General features: G+C 43.6%; 1 protein-coding gene across 1 annotated transcript in view; it reads left to right on the forward strand.

Annotated features, from left to right (window-relative positions):
* The first annotated feature begins 3 nt into the window (after positions 1–3).
* LOC135241262 (receptor-type tyrosine-protein phosphatase-like N) overlaps positions 4–22,215 on the forward strand; it is a 38,023-nt gene continuing 15,811 nt past the window's right edge. The window contains 11 exon segments of the mRNA XM_064311497.1: positions 4–1,488; positions 7,844–7,894; positions 12,865–12,975; positions 13,773–13,866; positions 15,087–15,258; positions 15,532–15,835; positions 16,067–16,180; positions 16,421–16,455; positions 16,879–17,135; positions 17,309–17,388; positions 17,593–17,657. Coding sequence (XP_064167567.1) covers positions 1,413–1,488; positions 7,844–7,894; positions 12,865–12,975; positions 13,773–13,866; positions 15,087–15,258; positions 15,532–15,835; positions 16,067–16,180; positions 16,421–16,455; positions 16,879–17,135; positions 17,309–17,388; positions 17,593–17,657 — 1,359 coding nt within the window. The 5' untranslated portion in view covers positions 4–1,412.

The following is a 22,215-nucleotide window of genomic DNA, read 5'->3' on the forward strand; positions in this document are numbered from 1 at the left end:
AAAATAATTTAAAATTTTTTAATTCTGGTTTTTTCTCTGTGATCTCAGTGCTGCAATGAGCTGTGCGATTGTTGCCTCTCTGGCTCCGAAGTTTTAATTCATAAAACAAATTTAATACATTTGTTTTATAAAATAAATTTGTGAGGATGAGTATATCCAATGCCCACCCCAATTTGGAATGTCCTGTCGCCCAGTTAATGCTGCAAACCCCACTGCCAATTCGGGAGACTGTAGAGATTCGCGGTTCTCACGTGGTGTCGCCAGCTGCTGCTTTACACACCGCAGGCTGCAGTTAAGCGCTGTGCAGAGTCTGAGGACGACCTTTCATATGTGGCTTTGACTGCCATCTGCAGGCCATGAACTCAGAACCTTACTGACTCCCATTCCCTATGGAGCTGCCGGCCACAGCTGGCACTGGTGTGGTCCAGCTCAGATCCGAGGCCGTGAGGCCCATCTGTGACCAGCGTGGTGCCTTAACCACGCAGTCTTAATTTTCTAAGCTTGCCTGTTCATTGTGTTTATGAGGTTTTTTTAGGTCATTGATTTGCAGTAATTAATTAGCATTGCGCTGAATGCTGTGGTTTCAAATCAATGTGAAATCAGTGACTTAAAACCACAGCCCTTGCCACCCATAACAGTCATCTGCTTCTACAGAAAAGAGAACTGGAGATAGAGAGCTGTCAATATAGAATGATATAAATAGTAATTAATCTGGAATTCTAATTTAGATTTAACACGTTTTCACAGTTTTTCTTTTACATGACGATGTTACTCATTGTTGGGCTAAATGGCATTCATAAGACTAAATCATAGATATGAATCAGACCTAGCTCCTGTCTTTCTAATAAATATGTTAAATATTTTCTGCATTTTTGTAAGACTAATTGGATTTCTCAGAAACTATATCCGACCATCTCTTCCCCGATTGGTGTGTATTGCCCAATTTTATCCCTGGTATGTCATATTCACCAGTGTGTGAAGAATACGCTGTTTTCCAGGACTACGCTCGCTACACTTTCCAGTGTCACATCGGTTCCTCCCATGCTCGACCCTCTTCTCGCTCGTTCATTCGGCTTCAAGCGAATAGAAAAACTAATCTCGATATGACGTCATTGCGGGTCTCCCTCTAACAAAATCAGCTGGAAGAGATAAAGAAGCTGCGCGAGCATCCCGTTCCCGATCCGCGCCACCGTCTCCCGGGTTTTGTGCGCGTCTCCGTCTCCTTGCCCTACTCATTTACCCCTCGCGCTTACTCAGAACCGTTACCACACTTTTGAGATTTCCGTCCTGAGAGCTAGTGTGCAGCAGCAGCATGTTCCTTCGTTACTTGCGAAGCAACATGAAAGATTAAAGGCGACTCAGAATAAAATAACTGCACGTGTGTTTGGGCATTTGCCCATTGGAAAGGTAACATGAAAGACCGGCGGCTTTGGAGAATTCTCTGTTTGATGACAGTCTGTTACCAGCTTGGGATGTCAAGCCGATACGGTAAGACAGAAAAACATTGTGTTCAGAGTACGCTAGCAGCTACACAGGTTCTGTGCGTGGTATACATCAGAATGCGAATGATTTTGGTGATGACAACAAAAAAGTGCGATGCACAAGAAGCGAGGGGTAAAGAATATGCTTTTTTTTTGGCTGAGAGAAATTTTACACCTGCATTTTTTTTTGTATTTTGTTTAGCAGCAGCATAGTGATTCATCAAAAAATATACATTACTATTTAAGCAACAAATAGAAGGAATGGTGTGTTAGTGTATAACGTGGTTTATATTCCGATTAATATGTGTTTTTTGGCGTCGTAGGGGCTTGTGCAACTATATGCGAAAATGTTTCCCATTGATTCTTTGCATAACAGTAACTTAATGTGCGTAGCACCGTGCGTAGCGTTTGAGTTATAAATGGATCTGGGTGGATACAGTTGATAAAAAATGCAATTACGTCATAGATATTATTACGGGCCGAGCAGTGTGCTTCGGAAACGGCACTTCAGATGTTAAAATGACAGGGTCGTTGGATCTGCTGTAAACAACACAAAACCATAGCCACACAGATACATCTTATTAATTCTGCAAGAAATTCTAAAAGGCGATCCGTTTTGATTTGTCTCGGTATACTTAGAAAATATAGACAAATATAAAACACAAATTCACCTATGATTAAGATATTGCTACAGGTGGTTTTTGTGAACATTTTACGTGATAATATTTGCATCAAATTTACGTTGACGGTAAAGCACTACAACCTGTCGTAGCAGTAATTACGAGACAATAATAGTAGTTAACATTGTAATTGGCTAATTGCTGAAGGGCTGATGCTCATTTGAAAGATGGAAGGTGTCCTGCCCAGTTGAACGATGTCCTCGCCCTCGGAAGTGGAGTTCCCTTCGCCGACTGCAGCCAAGCGCAGCGATTCTGTCACCGAATGCGGCGCAGCTCGTGCAGACAGATTGTATGAGGTCAGGTTTAGGGATGCCACGTCCACCTGACCTAATTTCACTGAAAGAGCTCGTTATTGTGTGTGTCTGTATGTATATATATATATATGCAAAAGTATTTCTTCTGTGAACATTACCTAAAGTGAATTTTTGTCCACCAAAGAGACGAAGACTAATGTCACAGGGTCTTGGTGTCTCATGGCTTCAGCACCACGGACAGTACCCTCTAGTTAATACAGTATGGCTCGTCTGTCCTGTTCAGCGGACATCTGCTTTGGGACCTGCAGCATTCTCTGCCACGCACGTGCTGCTTTTAAATGGAGCCAGTAATCCAGGGCAGTGGTTTTCAACCCTGGTCCTGGGGGCACACTGTGTATGCTGGTTTTCGTTCCAACCACAATTGCAATCTCAGAATTTTAACAAGCTGTTAATTTTTCTTAATTAGGTGTTTTTCATGTTAAAAGGAATTATTTACCCTCTTAAGCCACATTATTCCAGAAATTGCTATGCATGGCATGAAGAGTAAAACCTCATTGTGTTCTTGTGTTGCTTTTAAAGTGATTGCAAACAATCACTTAAAAAGAGGTAACATTTTTAACAGATCAAATTAACGAGGGGAATTAATAGGCTCCTAATTAGGTTGCTGAACACGTGTTCAAGTGCTTTAAGTGCATAATATTTCCCTTAAACTAATTAGCACAATACAGGTTTGACTCGTTATCATTTTCTTTGTTTTTGAATTCTTCGTTATCTATCAAATGATTAGATTTAGTGGCCAGGTGTCCACACTTTCCCCAGTTAGGAACCTGTTGATTTGCCTCAGTCTTTATTTTGATTAGTTAAAAAGTTTTTTTTAACCTCTTTACGTAATCGTCTACAATATAGCACAATGTGAATATGGGACTTTTATTATTTATGGCATGAATAGCTATTTCTGACACAAGGTGGCTTAAGTGGGCAAATAATCCCTCTGATATGAGAAGCACCTAATTAAGGAAAAATAATAGCTTGTTACAATTCCGGGATTGCGACTGTGGTTGGAACGAAAACCAGCATATCCAGTGGGCCCCCAGGACCGAGGTTGAAAACCACTGATCCAGGGTATCCCAAAACTGACCTGTGGACCCGCATGCACGCTGGTTTTAACTCCAACCAATCCCGTAGCTTATTAGCCAAGGTAGCAAAGAACCTGTATTTACGTGCTTCTGTGATGCTCTGTAGGTACATTTGGCTCATTGTCATTGCTTTTTTTATGCATTTATTTCCCACAGGCAGAAGTTAATTTTCTTTAACCACACTTTCAGCAAAGAGAGTGGATTGTCGTGTGATTTTTTTTTTTACCTCAGACAATCATCCCACCAATCCGTATCCTGTAACATAGCACCAAATATAGCACCTTTTATGCAATAAAGCTCAACAAACTGTTCAGATGCTGGAGCCAAATTGAGCCATACCAGATTCTACAGAACTGAGTTGGGAAAGGACGAGGGATGGACTTGCCTGCCTTATTAATTCAGGCCTTTAACTGAGCTGAAAACAGCCTCCTTATGGACTCTTAATGCAGTACCACTGCACAAAGAATAATAACCAGGATAGTTAGTCCAGGTCAAAACTAGTATGGTGTGTGGTTCCTGATTCAGTTTTGGCTGTTGATACAGATTTTCTGTGTGTGTGTGTGTGTGTGTGTGTATACGTACTTTACTGCAACTTCAATAAAATAAACACGCCAATTGTCCAGTGGATCTCTGTGCAAATAATGATGCTGACAAACTGCTGCCGTGACAACCATTTAATAGTCTGGACCCTGTCATTTATTTGCTCGTAATGTTTTCAGCACAATGGGAGGACTGGCCAAAGACAGAGTCCATGCGGACCGCGGGATGTAATTTAGGGGTATGAATAACAGCAGCGCCGACCCATTACATGCTGTCTGACAGTCACAGGGGTGGGTGAGGAGACAGCAGATCTTTTATACTGCATAGTGGGTGGACCTCTGCTTTGACGTTCTGCTCAAAAATGCACAGAATATCTGACTTTTCCTCGGTTGTAGTAGAATGAGGGTGTGTCTCAAGTTGTCATGGCAATGTGACAATAAAGGCAAAGGTTGAGAGGATCATGGATGTCATGTGTCAATCATTCAGAAAGTAAACGGTGATTTCATGCCTGCCGGTGCTTCTGTTTGCTTGCGTGTGTGTTTGGGAGCTTACTTTTGTTTATTGTGAATAAAATATCTATTTTTCTAATATGCAACAGTCTGTTTCATTATTTTTGTGGGTTTTGGTTGCAACATTTTGACCACTTGATATCAACTTCAGTATTCGGTGTGTGCTGCACGCCCTGACCACCCTGGTAGGGACAGAAGAGCTGGACACAGGGAGATGCGGGAAATTCCAGATGACTGGGGTTTATTTACTAATGGGGGGAGAGAGAGCATTACAACCCAAAAATAAACTAATTGACTAAAAAAAACCTTCTCCCATCACCCTCACGAGACCTGGGTAAAACAGGAAACTAAAACAAAGGCTAAATAAATTTAAGCAGAAACTGACAGGTTTTCGGGCGACACTGGCATATTCTCTCGCTCTCTCAGAGCGCTGTAGGATCCCCGGTCTCAGACGCCTACTGTGGAAAGAAGCGCACTTTTAAATCCTGGACTGATTCGTAACACAATCCAGGTGTGTGCGTCTGCTTAACCGGTAGGCGTGGTCCTCTAATTGCCCTGAATTCCTCTCGTAAAAATTGAGCCCTGCCACAGTGTAATATCGCTTTACTAATCGTCCTGTGTTTGGCACGTGATTCTTCTGCTTTGCTCTGCACTCCTTCAGCTGGAGTTTTTTACCACTGTTGTCAAAAAGAGCAGAAACACAGAAATCCACCTGCAATCATTTATTTGATGCACAGATTAAATTAGATTGTCAGTACGTCCTTGAGAAAGCAAAGAACACCAGCTGAAAATCTTTAAATATTCATGTCAGGACGGAGTGTGGCACAGTGGGTAAGGAACTGCGCAGGTTCGAATCCCGGGTAAGGACACTGCCGTTGTACCCTTGTGCAAGGTACTTAACCTGCATTGCTTCAGTATATATCCAGCTGTATAAATGGATACAATGTAAAGTGCTAAGTAAAAGTTGTGTAAGTCACTCTGGATAAGAGCGTCTGCTAAATGCCTGTAATGTAATGTCAGTCTTGCTTTTTTATACATTTATTAGTTTGTGTACTTGTTCTTTTATTTAATGTCTTTTTGGATGTTCCTTTCTGTGAATCTGAACCTTAAAGAAGATTTTTTTTTTATTCTAATGATGGACCTGGAACCCTGGACTATGTCTCAGACTGTGTGACCTCTGTTAGCCTTCAGTTTACACTTACAATGTAGTCTTTTAACAGACGCTCTTATCCACAGTAAATTATGGTAATTGTATTCATTGAAGGTAAGTTCTCTTTGAGTACAGCTTGTGCTCACTTACAGCTGCTGACCTTGTTGACATATTGGGCTTTTATTGGGTGATTGACCGTGTGAGATGTGACCTCACAGTAATTACATGATGGGCTGTCTAGCTTTCCTTGATTGTTTACTTTCGTATCAGACTCAGCGGAGATGTACTACTGACATAAATGTGGAATATTATATTTTGCTCTTCAGAATTTCAGGTATCAGTGAGTCCTCTGCAGTAAGTTTGGGAAATATATGTGAAAGATTCTATAAAGAATCATTTTGTGTTAATGCATGTTAAAGTAAGACCCTGCTGATTGGATGCTGTGAGCCCCAACAGGCACTAGTAGATGTCAAGCTGCCAAGCAGTGAGACTCTGAATACCAGGAAACATTCACTCAGACAAAGAGCTTTACCTGAAATTGTTTAATACAGTTTAGTGTACAGTTTATGCTGTAAACTTTACAGTTTACTATGTTGCTTAGTGGCAAGAGTACTGGTCTCTGGTGGTCTGTGATATACGGTGAGGGTGCTGGTACCTTATCAATGGTGAGAGTGCTGTTATATGCAGGTCTGTGGTAATGGGGCTGGTGGGTCTGTGGTGTGTGGGTCTGTGGTCAGTGGTGAGAGCTGTTATATGCAGGTCTGTGGTAATGGGGCTGGTGGGTCTGTGGTGTGTGGGTCTGTGGTCAGTGGTGAGGGAATTTGGCGTCTGCCGGTCTGTCGTCAGTGGTGAGAGAGCTGTTATGGGGCTGGTGGGTCTGTAGTGCGTGGGTCTGTCATCAGTGGTGAGGGAATTTGATGTCTGCCGGTCTGTGGTCAGTGGTGAGAGAGCTGTAATGGGGCTGGCAGGTCTGTCGTGCGTGGGTCTGTCGTCAGTGGTGAGGGAATTTGGCGTCTGCCGGTCTGTCGTCAGTGGTGAGAGAGCTGTTATGGGGCTGGTGGGTCTGTGGTGTGTAGGTCTGTCGTCAGTGGTGAGGGAATTTGATGTCTGCCGGTCTGTGGTCAGTGGTGAGAGAGCTGTAATGGGGCTGGCAGGTCTGTAGTGCGTGGGTCTGTCGTCAGTGGTGAGGGAATTTGATGTCTGCCGGTCTGCGGTCAGTGGTGAGAGGGCTCGCTCTTGACTGGTCTGCGCCTCAGAATGACTCATCCTCGCTCGTGGGAGAATAAGCTGCCTGTTGCTAGGAAACGCGCAAGTGATGGTTTCTGTTGATTCGGGCTTTACATCAGGGTGCAGACAGTTGATCAGCAACTGAATGAAAGCCCCCCCCCAACCCCATCCAGCCCAGGTCTCTGGAGACAAGAGGTAAGATAAGTAGCTGAAATGCCGAGAAAAACAGTGTGTACATTTGGGCCTGATCTAGACCTACATATCACCACTTTTCCTTCAAAAAGAGGGTGGGAGGGCAGGAGTGGGGTTTGCTTTGGGGAGGCTGCACAGATAAAGCCTTAGCGGAATGGCCGATCCTCCACTGTCCCACACTGCCCTGCTGGTTCTCCCTCTGCCCTGTGCCCTATCTTCTCAATCCTATGGCTTGTGGCTCTTTCTCTATACTCTGTATTCTATGTTTTATGCTGTATGCTTCATGCTGGCTGGGTCCCCAGCTGTGTGTGAGGCGTGTGGTGTCTAAAAGATGGCAGGCAGCTCGTTTGGATGTGGGCGTTTTCCGCCTGCTGGCTTTGTGTCTGCCCTGGATCTTTCTTTACAATAAACGCAAGGGAAACCTGTATCTACCTGTGGAAGAGAGGGATGCTCAGACCAGCTTGTTCCTCTCTATACCTGCCCACGAAGGCATAGCATATTAGTGCACTCTTCTGAACTGAGCTTACACACTTATCTTTGGCAACTGAATGATGGTAGGGGATGGGGGGGATATATGTTATATTTTTACCAAGGATGTGCTTTGACTGTCACACCTGTGCTTTTGCGAGCGTGAACACTGAGCAAGACTCCTCTTGTGTGTCTCCTTCTCTTAGGCTGTCTGTTTCAGAAGAAGGTGTGTCGAAAGGAGCAGCTGTGTTTGAATGGTGAGTGTTTGATCGCGAGCAGCTTTTTAAACAGTGAGTATAGAACAGAGCAGCTTTTTAAACAGTGAGTGTATGTCAGAGAGCTGCTTTTTAAATAGTGAGTATAGGACAGAGTAGATTTTTAAATAGTGAGTATAGGACAGAGCAGATTTTTAAATAGTGAGTGTATGTCAGAGAGCTGCTTTTTAAATAGTAAGTATAGGACAGAGTAGATTTTTAAATAGTGAGTATAGAACAGAGCAGCTTTTTAAATAGTGAGTATAGAACAGAGCAGCTTTTTAAATAGTGAGTGTATGTCAGAGAGCTGCTTTTTAAATAGTAAGTATAGGACAGAGTAGATTTTTAAATAGTGAGTATAGAACAGAGCAACTTTTTAAATAGTGAGTATAGAACAGAGCAGCTTTTTAAACAGTGAGTACAGAACAGAGCAGCTTTTTAAACAGTGAGTACAGAACAGAGCAGCTTTTTAAATAGTGAGTGTATGTCAGAGAGCTGCTCTTTAAATAGTAAGTATAGGACAGAGTAGATTTTTAAATAGTAAGTATAGGACAGAGTAGATTTTTAAATAGTGAGTATAGGACAAAGCAGATTTTTAAATAGTAAGTATAGGACAGAGTAGATTTTAAATAGTGAGTATAGAACAGAGCAGCTTTTTAAATAGTGAGTGTATGTCAGAGAGCTGCTTTTTAAATAGTAAGTATAGGACAGAGTAGATTTTTAAATAGTGAGTATAGGACAGAGCAGATTTTTAAATAGTGAGTATAGGACAGAGCAGCTTTTTAAATAGTGAGTATAGGACAGAGCAGCTTTTTAAATAGTGAGTGTATGTCAGCGAGCTGCTTTTTAAATAGTAAGTATAGGACAGAGTAGATTTTTAAATAGTGAGTGTATGTCAGAGAGCTGCTTTTTAAATAGTAAGTATAGGACAGAGTAGATTTTTAAATAGTGAGTATAGGACAGAGCAGATTTTTAAATAGTGAGTGTATGTCAGAGAGCTGCTTTTTAAATAGTAAGTATAGGACAGAGTAGATTTTTAAATGGTGAGTATAGGACAGAGCAGATTTTTAAATAGTGAGTATAGGACAGAGCAGCTTTTTAAATAGTGAGTATAGGACAGAGCAGCTTTTTAAATAGTGAGTATAGGACAGAGCAGCTTTTTAAATAGTGATTGTATGTCAGAGAGCTGCTTTTTAAATAGTAAGTATAGGACAGAGTAGATTTTAAATAGTGAGTATAGGACAGCGCAGATTTTTAAATAGTGAGTATAGGACAGAGCAGCTTTTTAAATAGTGAGTATAGGACAGAGCAGATTTTTAAATAATGAGTATAGGACAGAGCAGATTTTTAAATAGTGAGTATAGGACAGAGTAGATTTTTAAATAGTGATTGTATGCCAGAGCAGCTTATTAAATAGTGAGTGTATGACAGGTAACAGGTTTGTGAGTTGCATATTTTCCTCCTCTGTGTGCATTTTGGTTCTGGAAGCGGGGGTTTGTGTTCTTCAGTCTATCTGCTACCACATACTTCATGAATATCCTCCCCATTTTGGGAGGGGGGAGGGGGTCAAACTGCACAACCCCTCCCACCTCCACCGTTTGGCTACATTTCTGGCTCTGTGTACAGTAAGTGGTAAGTATATGCCAGCAAGTAGATATGTAATGGGTGAGTATGTGACCGTGAGCACCTCTACTTAAATGAAGATTACCCATCACCAAGCAGGTGTGTGCAAATACTAAGTATATGACAGAAAGCAGCGCTCCATAGATGAGAGTCTGAACAAATTATAGACCCACCAGATAGTCAGCATAGTGTTTTTAACATTGACAGTGTGTTTCCTTCCGATGAAACTGAAACAATCCAATTAGATTTTCTGCAAAGGAGCATTAGCACGTACAACAGGGTTGCCACCGACTTGTGGGGATGTCCTATAGCAGTGGTGTCAAACTCGTTGCCATGGAGGGCCGTGTGTATGCAGGTTTTCATTCCAGCCTCAGATCTTGATTATATAATTAGTTAAATTATTTGCTGAATTAGGGATGCAGGTTTGTGCACAATGGTGACCCGACGTCTATGGTGACCCGCATTGTCTAAATAAAAATTTTCTTATATTCTGTGCTTCAATGCAGTTAAACGCATATGGCTGAATGAGTAATTGGACTCAATTAAGGCAGCATTAATTGGTTGGAATGAAAACCTGCATACACACGGCCCTCCATGGCAACGAGTTTGACACCACTGTCCTATAGCACTGGAAACTCCTGTTACCAACATAAATGTTAAATATGACAAAGATAAGGCAGGCAGCTGGAGGGTCTGGAAGGTCTCTGTAATCTGTGGTGCAGTATGACCTCTGAAGGCTCTCAGGTCCTTGGCGAAGAGAGAACATAAATTCAGACGAATCCTGTGGCAGTTTCTTGATCTGTGAGCAGTAGTCACTAAGCCCCAGTCTTATCCGAAGGATCATGCCTGCGGTCGACCAAACCCACCGTTTATAAAAGCTACATCTGGTGTCTGAACCCTGTCAAAGCCCTGTACACATTTACATCCTGTCCCAGTTCTGCGGCTGTGTGACTGTGGGTCTGTGGCTGTGTGACTGTGGGTCTGTGTGTGTGCATGCGCCTGCGTGTGCGTGTGTGCATATGTGTGCGTGTGTATGCGTGTGTGCGTGCGTGCGTGTGTGCGTGCGTGTGTGCGTGCATGCGTGTGTGCATATGTGTGCATGTGTGCGTGCGTGTGTGCGTGCGCGCATGTGCGTGCGTGCGTGCGTGCGTGCATGCGTGTGTGCATGCATGTGTGCGTGTGTGCGTGCATATAAGTGTGTGCATGCATGCATGCATGTGTGCGTGCGTGTGTGCACATGTGTTTGAAATGCAGACTTTCTCCAGTATTAATATACCTAATAATATACCTTTAAAGACCAGCATTTATGCTCAGTGAAATAATTAAGTTATCTTTTTTAATACTTTCCCAAATTTGCCCCTTCCTGATTTCTTCTATTTTTGCATATTTTTCACACTGAATGGCTTCAGTGACAAAATGTAATATCAGACAAAGGAAAACTGAATAAACACAAAACATGTTCAACAATATTATTTAATTTATTGAATGAAATTTTATTTCTTGAAAAAGCTATCAAACACCCATATCACCCATGTAAAGAAGTAGTAGCTCCCTTAGTTCCTCAATCAACTGATTAACCAAATGTAATTTATAATTAGATTCAGCTGATTGAACACAGCCAGGCTTGATTGCAGCCAGTCCTGCTGAATCTGAACCTCACTTATGTTGATCCTAACCATCAGAGTGAAGTAGTCACCACAAAGTTTTTACAAGTACACTATGCCAAAGGGAATTCCAGAAGAGATGAGGAAAAAAAAATTGTTGAAATAGATCAGTCTGGACAGGGTTGCAAAGCCATTTCACACTGAACCGCACTGAGAGCCAAGGGCACAGCGATAACTCATCCAGGAAGTCAGAAAATATCCCAGAAGAACATCCAAAGAACTGCAGGCCGCTCTAGCCTCAGCTAAGGTCAGTGTCCATGACTCCACAATTAGAAAGAGACTGCAAAAATGGGACTCATGGAACCCATGTTGCCTTTTGGGATAATGTTCAGATGAGTCAAATGAGTCAAAAGTGTAACTTGGGTCTCATTAAGTCTGGCATAAAGCAAATATAGCATTTCCCAGTAAGAACATCATACCAACACTCAAACATAGTGCTGGTAGTGTGATGGTGTGGGGATACGTCGCTGCCTTGGGACCTAGGAAATCGGAAAGGGGGCAAATACTTTTTCACGCCACTGTACTGTAGTACTGTACTAAACACAAAATGAAAAGCTAATTCGCCCTGCAAATGCAAATGGCAGTAACTACTGAAATGATGAACAACGAAAAAACCTATCTATAGATGTTTCCAATTCTGCAATTCTGTTTGGGTTTGTGTTTGTGTGAGATTCCTGAGGTTGACTGTGCTAGTGTAAACAGACCATAGGCTCTCCCTGCCAGCTGTTACTTCAGCCCAATCAGAGCTCCACTCTGCCATCTCCCAGGCAACGCTGACATCAGTATTCTGATGGCAAAGGTGTCGACTCCCCCACAGTCATCTCAATGAGAGCAATGAGTCACAGACTTGCGTACCGACGCTCTTATCCACATGCTTCTGAATAGATTGTTTTATGCGCACATGCACACACACGCTAAGAACAGGTCATTACGTTCAGTGAAAGCGGAGAAATTGGTCTCGGTTTGGTGTGCTGGTGTCAGAGTGAAATGCCAGCTTTTACGTAAGCATAGGATGACGGCAGTAAAAATGCTCTGCGATGTCCCAGCATGCATTGACATTGGATAAATATTGTGGCTGAATAAATAAAATGCCTGACAGGTCAGGCACTACCGTTTAATGTGCTGGTATAGGCCCATGTACATGTGTGTGTGTATGTGTGCGCGTGTGTGAGTGCATGCCTGATTAGAGTGATGTGACGGGTGTTGAGTAACTCCTGTGAGCTGAACCGGTGTTGAGTAGCCTGCTTGTGTGTGCCAGTGAGCTGAACAGGTGTTGAGTAACTCCTGTGAGCTGAACCGGTGTGGAGTAGCCTGCTTGTGTGTGCCAGTGAGCTGAACAGGTGTTGAGTAACTCCTGTGAGCTGAACCGGTGTTGAGTAGCCTGCTTGTGTGTGCCAGTGAGACTGAACAGGTGTTGAGTAACTCCTGTGAGCTGAACCGGTGTGGAGTAGCCTGCTTGTGTGTGCTAGTGAGCTGAACAGGTGTTGAGTAACTCCTGTGAGCTGAACCGGTGTGGAGTAGCCTGCTTGTGTGTGCCAGTGAGCTGAACAGGTGTTGAGTAACTCCTGTGAGCTGAACCGGTGTGGAGTAGCCTGCTTGTGTGTGCCAGTGAGCTGAACAGGTGTTGAGTAACTCCTGTGAGCTGAACCGGTGTGGAGTAGCCTGCTTGTGGGTGCTGTGTTGCAGATGGGCTCTTTGGGCAGTGTGGTGGCTCCTCACAGGAGCTGGTTCAGTACCAGATATCTGCTCCACTGCTGCACAGACTGCAGGAGGCGCTTGAACAGCTAATGCTGCAAGGTAAGTTACACACACACACACACACACACACGCGCGCGCGCACACACACACACAAGCACGTACTTATGTGTTAACATATACAATACACATTGTATATATCTTGTGCACGCCACATGCACACCTAAGCAAGCACACACAGACACAGACACACACACACACATGCACACACTATAGTATAATACATAAACAATGCAGACTGTAAGTATTTGGATAGTGGCACACAATTTTATTTGTTTTTGGCTCTGCATGTCGGCACAAGCGAAATGAAGCAGTAATATTAGGTTAAAGCACAGACTGTCAGCTTTAATTTTAGGGCATTTACATCCATTTTGGGTGCATTGTGGATTTACAGCCGTTTTATAGACAGTTCCCCCATGTTATGGGGACCTAAGTTAATTGTACAAATTAACATAGTCTTAAAGTGGTCATATATGGTACTTTGCTGTAAATCCTTTGCATTCGATGACTGGCTGAAGTCTGCAACCCATAGGCTTCACAAGATGCTGGACTTCTTCCCTGGTAAAGTTTTGCCAGGCCTGTACTGCAGCAATATTCATTGGATAAAAATACCCGCAAATTAAAGCTGACAGTCTGCTCTTTAACCTCTTCATTCATTGTTTAATTTCAAATCCAATGTGCTGGAGTACGGAGCCAAAACAGCAAAAAAATTGTATTGCTGTCCGAACAGATAAAGCATCTGTCCTCTGAATCTCTGGCTTCTCCTTCCTGCCGCGCGCCGCCGTGCGCTGGCATCGTTGCTCTGCGATTGACAGCCACGTCTGTCCATGGATTTGCAGGTCTGTCCTGGCAGGATGACATCACGCAGTACATCATCGCCAAGGAGCTGAGCCGTGTCCCCCAGATAGGGGCTCCGGACGCCCCGCTGTCAAAGTAAGTGGTGCTGGATGCCCCACGTCGCTCTCTCTCTCTCTCACAGGCCCTATGACCGTGAGCACTTTCCATCATTAGCATGGGTGCCTTGCATTTGCACTCATACCTTGATTCACTGGGACCGAAGGGGAAGAATTCAAACTCAAATTCAGACTCTAGACCAGTTCTGGAGCGTTGGACATGGAGTCAAATTCTGCACAGAAACTGTGGTAGGCCACACCCCACAGGCTGCTGAGGGAGAGAGAAGGCAGGGATGCAGAGTGTACTCTCCTAACTAATACTAATGTGCCACTGCATTTTTGGCCAATTCTTTCGCAGCTTGTGTCCGATAAATTAGGCAATTTCTAAAACATTGTCTGCTGTCAGTTGTTTTGTGTCAGTGTGAGGCCAGTTCCATTTCAATTGCATTTAGGAAATGATTTGGAAGCTCTGTTAATGAATTGAACGGTTCCACGCATTTTTTATGGGCTGTTTTCATTTCTTTAATTGGCAGAATTAATATACAATTGAGTCCAGCCCTGGAGCCTGTGTCCCAAAGCAGGATTACTGCATTAGCTGGGTAACTGCGCGAAGCAAAACCTGGAACGCTCACAAATCTGGAACATGAAGGAAATCTGGGACTGAGGAAATAAAAAGAGTTGTTCTGGCTTTTACTCAACGCAGTTGTCCTGCTAACTCCCTAATCCTGCTTTGTGATACAGGCCCGTGGTATTGTGCATTTTGTATATTGTTCAGTTTTAAAAATGAAATTGTAAGCCCATGAGGGCATTGGTAAATTGGCTCACTTTTCTTTCGTTTCCAATGTTTAGAACAGTTTGCACTGAGTTGAGAGGGGCCAAACAACATGCATAGGAAAGAGGGTGTGTAACAATGGCTGTTATTTGTTTTGTCTGAACTATTTTAAAATAACTTCATAGGAATTTCACCAAACTGAACAGCGTTTGTACGTGCAGGGAAGTCTTCAATGGCAGTAATCATGTTGTATATTTCAATGACAATGCCAATGCCATTTTACTGGTTTAGCCTGAGGATAAAATTGGCCTCAATGTGCATTTGCTCCTGTAGTAATCCACTTCTACCACTAGAGGACAACAGCCCCACAGAAGAGTGCATGTCCATGTTGACCAACCCCAGCTTTGGTGCCTTGAGAGCCTGGTAGATCGCCCTAGTCAAGTGAGATGTGAACAGCACGTGTTCTGCTTTCCTTCATTGCGTCTCAGGCCCCCAGTGCAGTCAGACACGCCCCCTCCGAAGCAGAGCTGGCCCAGCCCCAAGTCCCCACCCGGGGTGGGTTCACAGCGTTACCTGGACTACGTGGTCTTGCCAAATTCACCCCGTGCCTCCCTGCACTTACAGTCCAGTCCAATGCTGAACCCTTATACCTTCCACCAGGTGAGACTGCACTCTCATGCACTCACATACATATATGCGTACATGCATACATACATACATGCGTATTCACATACATACGTAAATACATACATACATAAAGACACTGATGCATGCTGACTGCGTGTTTATGTTGCAGTGCAGGTGTGACTGTCTTGCACTGTATGTGCAGTATGGGTATATGACTGTCTCTGTGAGTGGTGCAGTGTAGGTGTGGCTGTGTGTCTGTGTGTCTGTGTACCCCTCTATGCTTTGCTGTCTGTGTTTGTGTTGCAGTATGGGTACGAGGCAGAGCAGGAGCGGTCCCTCAACTCTCTGCAAGCGGCGGGGTACCCGCTCCTTTCCTCTCGATTCGGGGGAGGTAAGGGACACCTGAGCGACCAAGACCAGCATCTGCTGCAGGACCTCTCCCCTGCGCCACTGCCCTCCCACCACCGAGAGGCATCGTCCATCTCCACCTTCCACGGGGAGATGGACTTTCCATTGGACTTCACAGAGAACTACGTTTCCCAGGAGGCCTCTGTTGTGCAACAACACAAGCAACCCACCGTGAGCCACAAAGCACTTTCTGCACTAGATGGTGAGAAAGGTTCCTATAAAAGCATGCTATAATAAAAATAATCATCATTTTCATCATAATGGGTAGAATGATCTCAAGACACTTCACAGTGAAGGGGGGAAATTTGTAGCCACATCCTGGGTAGTGTGCTGTAGCCATTTCGTGTCAGAGCATTCATAAAAACTCCATCATTTAAACCCTCCTGGGTCTTGTGCCGGTCTCTGTGTTGACCTATGACCCCTGTCTGCGCAGACGCTGCTTGGCGGAGGATTGCTGCGCAGCTGCAGAAGCATGGCATCGATGTGAAAGAGCTGAGCCCTCAGCAGCTGAAGAAGCTGGTGAAGGTAGATGCTATGAAAGCACCAGGTATGTCCAGCGCACAGGAGCACCCAGAGCACCTGGTTTTAGCAATGCTAGGCCTCAATACCCATACATGGGTGGAGCTGTTATCTTCCACCAGTGGGTCATTAATGGGAACCTGTCATAGTGACCTGCGAAAAAGAGCTGCAGTTTTGCATTTCTTCCCGTCTGATAGCCTACAACACAATGGTATGGAATATAAAAATTATTTAAATGCTTTTTTTTTTTTACCTCCTTGTCCTTCAGATCAGTATTCCGAGGGTTTGGCCACAGTTAAGATGGTGAGTGTGGTGAATTTAAGGTGAACCTCCATATGTAACACACACGCTGGGGCAGGGCTTCTGCTAAGGAATGACACACTTTACATTAAAACAAAATTGTATTATTTTCCTGTTTATGAATTTGAACAAAGTAAATGTGTTACCTTTAGGCTTAATGAACTCTATAAATTTAAGAATAAAAGTTTTTACACAGTCTCTTAAAGCTTTAAGTCGATGAAGTGCATGCTCACCTACCTACCAGAAGGGGGCACTGTGTGCACATGCAGAAACGCATGAGATCCTGATGGATTCCTCCCCTCCTGCAGGTTTTATGGGTCATGTTTGGTGTAATAGGACAGTGTTCTGTCACAGACAGGTCACTGAAACACAGTGAATGAGTGATGTCACATTTACGCGTGTCCGGGTGCTCTGTGGCCCACACAGGCTGAGCTCATGGAAGGAGCGATGAGACACACCGGCGGGGCGGTCCCCGGGCCCCCCTCCCCTCCTGCCCCCGGCGGGGCGGCCCCGCCGGCCCCGGAGGGGCCCCGGCCTTCGGGGCCCCCTCAGGTCCTAACGGTCACTCTGGGGGCCAGTCTGAAGGAGGAAGGGGTGGAGATGGACAAGAAGAACATGGGGCCCACTGCGGGAGGGGGCTCGCAGAGTCCGGAGGGGAACGGCTACGCTGTCACCAACCAGAGGTGCGAACCCCGCCCTCAAACTGTCCTGCCTGGGGGCCCTACACCCCACATGACCTGCCCCGTAGCCTTGCGTGTGTGTGTGTGCGTGTGCGTGTGTGTGTGTGTGTGTGTGTGCGCGTGTGCGTGTGTGTGCGTGAGCATGTGTGACTGTGTACTCTTACGTGTGCTCGCAGTGTGGTGGGTGCCGCCCTGATGTTAAACATTCAGCAGAACAGCCATAACCAGACTGCGGAGCAGGTAGCTGAAGGTGCAGGTGAGTGACAAAAGCCTTTATACAGTAGCTCTGTTTTATACTTTACATGTATTTGATCTAATTTGATTGCATTTAAATCATGAATCATATATGATATAATTATTGATATAAGGTATTGTTAATAATGTGAATGTAAAGTATTAATTTGCTTGACGCAGGTCTGAGAGTGTGCATTCAGTCCTGCTGTTTCTCTTTGCTCCGCAGTGGCTGAAAAGGCCTTCCAGCCGCCTGAGACCAACCTGAACATCCTGCAGTCTGAAGTTGGACAGGTAGGGCAGTGTTCCTGTAGGTAGGGCTGTGTTCCTGTAAACAGGGCTGTGTTCCTGTAGGTAGGGCTATGTTCCTGTAAACAGGGCTGTGTTCCTGTAAATAGAGCTGTGTTCCTGTAGGTAGGGCTGTGTTCCTGTAAACAGGGCTGTGTTCCTGTAAATAGAGCTGTGTTCCTGTATGTAGGGCTGTGTTCCTGTAGGTAGGGCTGTGTTCCTGTAGGTAGGGCTGTGTTCCTGTATGTATGGCTGTGTTCCTGTAGGTATGGCTGTGTTCCTGTAGGTAGAGCTGTGTTCCTGTAAACAGGGCTGTGTTCCTGTAGGTAGAGCTGTGTTCCTGTAAACAGGGCTGTGTTCCTGTAGGTAGGGCTGTGTTCCTGTAAACAGGGCTGTGTTCCTGTAGGTAGGGCTGTGTTCCTGTAAATAGAGATGTGTTCCTGTAGGTAGGGCTGTGTTCCTGTAAGTAGAGCTGTGTTCCTGTAAATAGGGCTGTGTTCCTGTAGGTAGGGCTGTGTTCCTGTAGGTAGAGCTGTGTTCCTGTAGGTAGGGCTGTGTTCCTGTAAATAGGGCTGTGTTCCTGTAAATAGGGCTGTGTTCCTGTAAACAGGGCTGTGTTCCTGTAGGTAGGGCTGTGTTCCTGTAGGTATGGCTGTGTTCCTGTAGGTAGAGCAGTGTTCCTGTAGGTATGGCTGTGTTCCTGTAGGTAGAGCAGTGTTCCTGTAGGTATGGCTGTGTTCCTGTAGGCAGTCCTGTATTCCTGTAGGTATGGGATGTTGAGGGAGGGCCATGTTGTGAGAATATTATATCACAGGACTGCAACGGCAATTTCCTCCAGGGGTACTGAGGGAGGTGCTGTGTATACAGTAATGATTAATTCAATGTAAATGACCCAATCGCTACTCTCGGCAGCTGTTAACATAGAAAGCTTTTTTCACTGTTCCTGGGGGTAGATCCAGTAGTTCCTCAGTCTAATCTGTGTGCTACTGGTTGAAGCAGATACCTGACACATAGTGCATGCATTTTGATGGATTTCACATGGAATCTAAAAAAATCTTTTTAACCCATTGCTATCCTGCTATCCATGTGATGTCATCTGTCTCTCTCTCACATCAGTATCATTTCATCCCTCTCTTTCCCCCCTTTGTGTCTGTCCTTTGTCCCTTCCTATCCTTTCTTATTCTAGACTTGTCTCTTCTTGTTTTCATTCCATCTTCTCCCTCCTTCTGTTCTCTGCATGCTCTTTTCTGTTTTCCCTTTGTGCTGTTTATCAGACCATATTCATCCATCTCTCCTCCTTTGCCACCCCTCTTTTTTGAGTGTGTACATAATAATAACACACAGGCTGTTTCAGTGTAGATTAACACACAGGCCATTTCAGTGTGAAATAACACACAGGCTGTTTCAGTGTAGATTAACACACAGGCCATTTCAGTGTGAAATAACACACAGGCTGTTTCAGTGTAGAATAACACACAGGCCATTTCAGTGTGAAATAACACACAGGCTGTTTCAGTGTAGATTAACACACAGGCCATTTCAGTGTGAAATAACACACAGGCTGTTTCAGTGTAGAATAACACACAGGCCTTTTAAATATGTGGAGTAATATGCAGACCTTTCCGTGTGGAGCATATCTATGTGGAATAACGTACATCATTTCAGAGCAAAATGGTGTCCATCACTCTGGCCTGTTTGCGTTAGCAGTGTTTCTGTGTGTTCAGAGCCATGCTGCAGTGCTCGCGGAGTGGCTGTGCATTTAGTCTGAGTACCCTTGATTGCTCTCTCTTTCTCTCTGTTCTCTTTCATCCTGCATTTCTCTCTTATCTCCGTCCTGCTCTCTCGCTCCATATTTCTTTGTTCTCTTTCTCTCTCTCGCTGCCTCGGTAATGAGAACGGGCTACACCTGTGTCTTTTCAAGTATTCATTTTGTGGTGAAGCCCCCCCCTCCCCCCCCCAATCCGTCTCTTGTTTTTTTTTGGTCTTAATTCATTTATTTGAAGTGTGTTGTTTCTGTTCCAGTTCAGACACACACACACGCACGTGCACACAGAAACACACACACACACACACAGTATAGCACAGCACAGTTGCTTTTCACACAGCAGAAAGCTCAACAATGCAGGCTGGGGGCCCCACAAAGGGGATGGTTTTCAGTGTCTCTTCAGTTTTTATATATTATTAAAAAACAGACCTGGATAAAACATTCGGTCATTTTCAGATGTATTCCAATGTTTTCGAGAGGTGTAGGACCTGCAGATCACTTATGCGATGTCCTGCGGGGATTGTAAGGAACTGACAGGTTGTGACATACTGTTTCAGAATTACAGATGCTGTTGTACTGAAAACGCTGTAGCGTTTTAGAGACCCACATTATTATTCCTGCTACTGTAAGTCAGTTCTGTCATTTGGCTACGTAATCCAAATGTCCCTTCAAAAGCTTGCACCAGTTCCTGACAGAGCTCAGAGGTCAGAGGTCAGAGGTCAAGCAGCTGGACCATCTGCGGGCTGTTGGGATGTAACTCAAGATTGCAGTCATAGACTGTCATGCATCACTACATCAGTGGGGTACAGTTATTGTGTCACTGACAGAGGCAGGCTGTAACCAACTGATTTAACACATAATAATAATAATAATAATAATAATATCTTTATTTATATAGCACTCATCATACATTAAAATGCAACTCAAAATGCTTTCCTAGCATAATAAAATAAAACATAGTAATCATAGAATGACAAAATAAAATGTATAAAGTTAAAAACATTAGGAAAGTTTAATTAAAAACATAATAAAAACATATACCATTAAAACAGTAAAACCAAAGGAAAATAAATAAATAATAACAAAAAAAGAAAGCTAAAATGAGCAGTGAACTGTTGCTTAAAACTGTGCACAGTAGTTGCCTGACCAGTAGCAATTGGCTTTGGATTCCAAGCCTTTTGAGCATAAAAGCAAAGTGCTGCTTCAGCTGATTCCTTATGTTTCATTCCTGGGACGTTAAATAAACCAGAGGCTGATGATCTGAGTGTTCGGCACGGAACATACGCCGACAAACAATCAGAAACATATAATGGTCTTAAACCATTAAGTTAAGCTTTGTAAACCAGTAAGAATACTTTTAAATCACTCTTAGTAAATATGGTGAGCCAGTGTAAGGAGGTCAGAGCAGGCATGATGTGTTCACTTACCTCGTTTTAGTAAAGATTCTGGCAGCTGCATTTTGTACTAGTTGTAATCTGTCAATCAGTTTATTTGGCAGTCATGTCAAGAGCACATTGCAATGATTTAAATTACTCAAAACAAATCCATGTGTCAGCTTCTTAGCATCTTTCAGGGAGTGGAATGGTCTGAGGTGTGCTATTTATCAAGTGGAAAAAGGCCGTCTTGGTTGCATAATCTATGAAAGGCTTAAAACTTCAGAGTTCAGAATCAAGTATGACAGCAAGATTTCTCACTTCTGATTTGTCTTCAGCAGCTAGATGTCCACGTTTGCTATTTTATCTTTCTATCCATTCTTTCCTATGAGTGCAATTTCAGTTTTGTCCTCATTGAATTAAAGTTTTTGCTCATCCAGTCGACAATACTATCTATACAGCTCAACTGAGTTAAGGCATCAGGGTCGTGTGGTAAAACAGAGATACAGCTGCATGTCATCTGCATAGCTGTGAAAGCTGACATCATATTTACAAATAATTTTACCCAATGGAAGCATGTTTAAGGAGAACGAAAGTGGCCCAAGAATGAACCCTTGCAGAACACCACACATATGTCCATGTACCTTTGACACAGTTTTTTTTCTCCCAGTTATGCATGATTCAAACCAGTTTAATGTTTTTCCAGTGAGACCAACTCAGTGTTTAAGATGATGGATAAGAATAATGTGGCCTAAGTTAAGCACTAAGATCTAAAAGAATAAGAGACAAGCAAATGATTTGCATTCACATGCTCTCAGGTCATTCAGGACTTTCACAAAATGATTCAGAATGATTTACTTTAAATCCAGACCATGATCAATAAATAGTTTCAAAGCTGCTTTTTTTGTGTTGTGCTCATGAAAGGCAAAATGGAGATGTGTCTGTATTTACTGCTTGCTGAGCAGTCTGGGTTATTTTTCTTAAAAAGAAGTCTCACTTCAGCCTTTTTTAAATCACCAGGAAAGATGCCTGATAATAAAGAATCATTGACTGTATCTAGCACATCATTGGCTATATAATCAAAAACATTTCTTAAAAAGCTGTTCAGAATTGGGTCAAGGGAGCACAAAGAGGTTTTCAATTGTGCTACAATGCCATAGAGTTCACTATTATTTATTTTGCAGAAGGTGGTCATATTATTCGGTGGAGAACAAGGGGGTAAATCAGGTTATGCTCTGAGAGTTTGGGAAATACAGGTTTGAAAATTCACAAATTTTCTCATTGAAGAATACAGCAAATTCTTCTCATTTTGATGCTGATGCTTGACTAAACCAGTCCAGGATTTAACAAGCGGTTGCTGGTAGAAAAGAGGACTCTAGGGCTGCTGCCACTATCATTGATAATTTTATAAAAATGAGTTTGCCTT

This window comes from Anguilla rostrata, chromosome 15 (assembly GCF_018555375.3).
Source record: "Anguilla rostrata isolate EN2019 chromosome 15, ASM1855537v3, whole genome shotgun sequence".
Classification (NCBI taxonomy): domain Eukaryota; kingdom Metazoa; phylum Chordata; class Actinopteri; order Anguilliformes; family Anguillidae; genus Anguilla; species Anguilla rostrata.